Raw genomic sequence first — 6,000 nt, 5'->3', positions numbered from 1 at the left:
GAATTATTCATTCCGATCTGTTGGCCTTATCTGGCACATTCTCCTCTCTTAATAATTTAATCTCTGATTGACTCAGGGTAAGGAGGAGTCTGTATCCTATCTAACATCAAGCAGGATAAAGCTTATATTAAAGCGGCCCTATTTTACCCATATTTTTTGGGGGGAGTGTCTACAAAAATGCATAATGGATGGTATCGACTCATCAGCGTATCGTGATGTCACAAGTTGACAGACTTTGAAATGGCTCATAATCAGCCTCATGCCTGGTGGTATATAAGCTTTAATTAGCCTAATGTTAGCCTTACATTAGCTTTATGTTAACTGTACACTAGCTTTACATGAGCCTGCCTTATATACGTTTTTATTTAGCCTGATGTTAGCCTTACATTAGTTTTATGTTAACTGTATGCTAGCTTTACATGAGCCTTATGTACGTTTTGAATTAGCCTGATGTTAGCCTTACATTAGCTTTATGTTAACTGTAAGCTCGCTTTACATTAACCTTATATACGTTTTAATTAGCCTCATGTTAGCTTTACATTAATGTGAGCCCCTCTCATCTCCTGTTTGTCTCCAGGCTCAGCTGCTGTCCCCTCCATCGTGGTCTCCCCGGGGCCCAGCCCCACGCCCCCCACCACTGCCTCACCCGCCCCTCCCAGTGACTCCGCCCCCTCCGCCCCAAGCCCCGCCCCATCCACCCCCAGCCCCACCCCCTCAGCTCCGAGCCCCGCCCCATCTGCGCCGAGCCCCGCCCCTTCCTCGTCCAGCCGCACCCCTTCCACCCCGAGCCCCGCCCCCTCCACACCAGCCCCGCCCACAGGCGGGGGCAGGCCCTCGGCCGGGACCAGCGACCCGGAGGAGGCGGCCCGGACGCTGGCCGAGAAGAGGAGGCAGGCCCGGGAGCAGAGGGAGCGCGAGGAGCAGGAGCGCCAGGAGCAGGAGCTCAAGAACAAGTGAGGAGGTCGAAGGTCACACGACTGGGAGCCAGCGCATCGCACAGCGCGCTGTTGGGTCTAGGGTTCGCTGTGGTAGAAATGAAAGAAACTAAGTGATTAGTCAGTTATCAGGCTGACGTAAAACTAACCTAAAGTTAATGTAAAGCTAATGTAAGGCTTACAAATGGTAATGTAAAGCCTATATAAGGCTAACGTAAAACGACGTAAAGTCCACATAAAGCTAAGGCTAGCATAAGGCTCATTTAAAGCTAACGTAAAGTTAGCGAAAAACACTCACGTAAAAACATGTAATGTAGCCCAGCGTGAAGCTAACGTGATGCTACTCCCCGCCGCCAGGCTGCTGCGCGAGGAGGAGAGCAGGAGCCGGGAGGAGGAGTCGCGCCTCATGGCCCAGCAGCAGCGCGTGATGGACGAGGAGCAGCGGCTCGCCGAGGAGAAGGAGGCGCAGGAGAAGGCCCAGGCCGAGCAGGAGGAGAACGACAAGCTGCAGAAACAGGCGAGTGCCGCCTGGCGGACTGGAGGTTCAGCTGACCGACTGGCATCACATCCATTAGGATTGGTGTTAGGGTTTTGTATTTAGCAAGGTCAGAGGTGTGGGTTGCTTCCCTGCTGCTTCGTAAGCGACCCCAGAAGTGACTTTTCAAAGTAAAGAAATTATAACCAAAGATTAAAAAACACCTTTCATGGTGATATCTATCAATAGGTTTCAGTCTTTGGACAATTTTTTGCACCGTTTTTTTTCTCTGTTGAATATAATTTCTCTTACTTTGAAAAGTCAATCCGGGGGTCCCTTACGAAAGCAGCAAGAAAGCAACGGACCTCTCTGACCTCGCTCTCACAACTCCCCCCCAGACCTCCTCCCCTATTTTCCACTGCCTCCCCTGACTCCCCTGATCCCCATTATGCCATCTGGCTTATAGATTACTGGGAGTGCTGCTGCTGTTGCTGCTGGTGGTACTGGTGGTATTAAAATGAATCCATTAAACAAACTGGATTCAGCTTGTGGGGGGATGCATGTGTGTGTGTGTGTGTGTGTGTGTGTGTGTGTTTGAGAGAGAGTGGGTGCTGATGATGGTGGGGGGTTACAGTCTGTCCTGAGCCGCCTCCTCCACCCCCTCTCTCTCCCACCTCCTCCCCCTTTATCGCCATCCTTCTACTCCTCTATCTCCCTCCATCTCCCACCTCGTTCTCCTCCTCCTCTATCTCCTGTGTGTGTTTGTGTACGTGTACATGTGTGTTTGGTGTGTCTGTCTGTGTGTACATCTACGTGTGTGTGTGTGTGTGTGTGTGTGTGTGTGTGTGTGATGCGCGAGGCACCAGCAGGTCAGGCGGAACCCCCGTCCGACCCGTCCGTGAACGCATACCAGCTGGTGACCTCCATACTAGCGTTAGCTTGGTTGCGGCGGGTGTGGGGAGTGGGGGGCGAGAGAGCTATTGTGACAGGAGAGAGAGCGAGAGGATTGTCTTCGGTCGTGTGGAGGAATGTGAGATAACACTGGGCGACAGCAGCGGCGGGGTTAGTGCCCGGGACAGAGCTGGCTGCGGGCCGCGGGCCCTTTAGCTCGACCCCTTTGTAGCGTTAGCGGTATGATTCAAACCGACACTTTCCCTGTGCCCCAGAGTGGCGGGGTGCAATACGCTCACCAGCTTTCTGTTTTAGGACTATTGATCCTGAAACAGAGGATCAATATTTGTATTCATTTATAACGGAACCAGTTTTTTTATGAAGAACCCAGTGGAGTTTTGAATAATTGTAAATAATTGTTAAGGCATCAATTTGATTTTGTTGAGGCCATTGCAGATGTGGTTCATGGTTCACGCTTCCTTTTTGTTATTGGTCTGTCTTTGGTAGCTGCAGTGACTTATCACCAAATTAACCATGGTATATTGTATAATACTTCAGAAAGAGACCACAGGCTTCAGGCTTTCGTCGAGGAATGACGCGGGCCTTTGCTTCCCCCTGGTGGTCAGTTTGTTAACTGATGTATCGAAACGTTATCGATTTTTACCCCTCTGTCCTCAACTCTGAATTACGGTTAGGGTTTTGCCTTTTAAAACGTGGAATCTTTTTTCGAATCCAAAAGGCTGTCCTGAACACACTGTGTGCTTTCATCATTATTAACATATTGTTGTTGTTTTTCTTTCTCAGAGGGAGGAGGCAGAGGTGAAGGCCAAGGAGGAGGCGGAGAAGCAGCGGGTGGAGAGGGAGAAGCACTTCCAGAAGGAGGAGCAGGAGAGGCTGGAGAGGAAGCGGGTAGGTGGAGCGAGTGGGAGAGAGACACCAGTGAAGGATAGAGGGGAGGAGAAAAGGTAGAATTGTGGTAAATAGAGATGGGAGCACATTCTATAGATACGCTACAACAGACTGTAGCTCTTTGAGCGGTCACCAACAGCAACGCAGCCTTTGCACAACTACTACTAGTAGGTTGTCAAAGTGAAGATGTTGTCCGACTTTTGATTGACTTCTGTCTCGCCCACAGCGCCTGGACGAGATCATGAAGAGGACGAGGAAGAGCGATGCAGGAGACAAGGTCTGCTTCATCCTCATCATCATCATCATCATGCTCTAAAGAGACGCACTGTTGCAGTTGCTTTTGGTTCTCTGCTGGTTGTGGTTCTGACAGGATGATTTTGTTTGTGTGTGTGTGTGTGTGTGTGTATGTGTGTGTTTCTGATCACAGAAGAATGCCAAGGCTATCAGCCAGGTCAATGGCAAAGCCTCCACGGAGGTCACGAAAGGTGACAACACTTCCATTCGTCCGTTCTGTCTTCTTTGGATTATTAGTTTCTACATTTCTACATAGAGTTTCCTTTTCTTAAAGTTTGATGTGAAGCAATTTGGTAATTTAAAATAGTGTATGTAGTCATACACGACTCTAGTAGAAGTACTTAAAGTCATCATTTATTATATCATCTCTTTAGAACCAGGAAGCTCGCAGAGCCCCCAGGAGCCAATGAACAACGGCGCAGCCAATGTCGTCAGCCAATCGCAAGCCGTCTCCGGGGCCGTCGCCGTCAATGGCGTGCAGCCAGCCGGGCACCAGAATGGCCTCTCAGCCAATGGGGAGGCAGCTAAGTTCAGCGAGCCCATCTTGGCCTATGAGGGAGGTGAACCGTTCATGATGAAGACTGGACCCATGAAGCCACAGCATGTAGCAGGTAACAGAACCAGGACCCTGGGTCCATGTTCAGAGTTCTCCTGGACTCTGCATAGCCTCCTCCCTTACCCCCCCACACTCTCCCACCCCTATTACGCACTTATTGTATGTTGTACGTCCTTGCACTTGATGTACGCACTTATTGTATGTTGTACGTCCTGGCACTTTAAAATAGTACCTAGCATTGTGTAGCATCTTATCCTATCTAACTTTGTTGTCTACGCGGGGAATGAGTTAACCTAACACTATACTGTTATTTCTATGAAATACAAGCACATGTGTTAATTATAGTAATTGTGTACAAGGATGTCAAATATTTAATGTGTCTACTGTCATTTTTTCATGATCATAATCTAGAATGATCATTGTGATGATGAAGATGAAGATGAGGATGGTGATGGTGATGATGATGACGATGCTGATGACGGTGTTGTGTTTCCATGGTTACCCAGAGGTCCTGTGAGTCTCCAGCCTCGGACGGTTGGAATACCAGACCTAGGTGTCGCGTCGAGCAGAGGGACTTGACCTCCAGCATCCCACCTCACACTCACACAAACACACACACACACACACACACACACACACACACACACACACACACACACACACACACCGCTTGTATTAGGGAGGGATTGGAGTGATGTGCCAAACCAACCACCAATAGAAGAAACTTCCAGAATATCCGGCCGCTGCTGTTGTCGACGCAGAGCCGGTGAAACTCCGCCAGCAACCATCAAAATATGAAAGATATGAAAACAAACAAATAAAATAAGACAAAAAATAAGTGCAAAAGTATTCTCTGTGTTCTTGTATCGGTGCCGCATTAGTCGAGTTTTAACTGAAATGTCACTCGCCGATTTTATGGTGCACCTTAAGAAAAAAAAAAAGACTGACATTGTAACAAATTTATTAGTAAACTATACGAACCTGGACATACATAATATTTGACTATGGTTGTTGTTATTATTGTCGTTGTAATGACATGCTAATGTTCCTCTTAAGTTGAATGATGTGTTTTTCTTTTTTTGTCTATTTCGTCTGGAATTCTTGATTTATTTAACTTAGAAGCAGCGAATGAACGGCCAGACAGCGTATGTAAATGTATATCGGCTGCCTGGGCCGCTGTTACTGAGGATCTGTGAAATAAAGCTTTATTGAAGGGATTCTAGGGGCGCGTCTTGTCTATTCTGTGGCTGAAATCAACACACAACGACGTCATGCTTTAGTCGTTAAATCATAGTGTCCTTCGTCCGGCTTGAACTCAGTATGTCTGTTTTATCATATTTGGTAGCTTTCCTTTACACCAGTGGTTCTCAAACTTTTTACCATGAGTACCACCTTAAAAATGATTTGGCTCTCCAAGTACCACCGGAATTAAAATAAAGTTTACAAAGAAGGCATTAATATTAATAATATGATTTATTATTCACATAACTTTACTTGACTGAACAACCAACTGTAGACTATGTAAACTCATGTATTGTATTTAAACACTTGCAACGAGACAATACTAACAACAGGTCAGAATATAATGTTTAGGTTTGAAGGAGAATGTAGCCTACTCAGGCACAAATTGAAAATTAAGAATAGTAGGCCCTACTGTGACCTTCTCAAAGTAATCCTGGGGAATGTAGGCCTACCCATAAGAATAATAATAAAAAATAAATTGGTAATGGCGACTCTGGGCCTATCATGCTTAGTGAGAGGGGTGTGCGTGGCTCTGTGAACAGAGTTCTGTGATGTCTGGGTCGATTGAGGTTAGCTTTAGCCTCAGACTTGGTTCATGATGTTGTGTCAATAAGCTCCACCTGTGTTGCGCAACTTTACCGTGCATTCACGTCGCAGCCGCGATTGCATTTGGATCACGGCAGTGTTTCCCACAGACC

At 47.2% G+C, this 6,000-nt stretch overlaps 1 protein-coding gene across 3 annotated transcripts in view; it reads left to right on the top strand.

Annotated features, from left to right (window-relative positions):
- The window catches only part of LOC311365380 (uncharacterized protein), a 38,645-nt gene extending 33,363 nt beyond the window's left edge, over window positions 1–5,282 (top strand). For 2 of the 3 annotated variants that reach the window (XM_084484896.1, XM_084484894.1), the window contains 7 exons: window positions 578–953; window positions 1,293–1,452; window positions 3,106–3,210; window positions 3,437–3,487; window positions 3,638–3,695; window positions 3,879–4,115; window positions 4,567–5,282. In XM_084484896.1, coding sequence (XP_084341022.1) covers window positions 578–953; window positions 1,293–1,452; window positions 3,106–3,210; window positions 3,437–3,487; window positions 3,638–3,695; window positions 3,879–4,115; window positions 4,567–4,577 — 998 coding nt within the window. In that variant the 3' untranslated portion in view covers window positions 4,578–5,282. Of the gene's footprint in view, window positions 1–577; window positions 954–1,292; window positions 1,453–3,105; window positions 3,211–3,436; window positions 3,488–3,637; window positions 3,696–3,878; window positions 4,116–4,471 lie in introns of all 3 variants that reach the window. The other variant, XM_084484895.1, reaches the window with a different exon arrangement.
- Window positions 5,283–6,000: the final 718 nt, after the last annotated feature.

The sequence above is a fragment of the Micromesistius poutassou genome (assembly GCF_964030765.1).
Source record: "Micromesistius poutassou genome assembly, chromosome: 20".
Taxonomy (NCBI): Eukaryota; Metazoa; Chordata; class Actinopteri; order Gadiformes; family Gadidae; genus Micromesistius; species Micromesistius poutassou.
The sequence above is the reverse complement of the archived record's forward strand: the minus strand, read 5'-3'. Positions and strand labels throughout refer to the sequence as shown.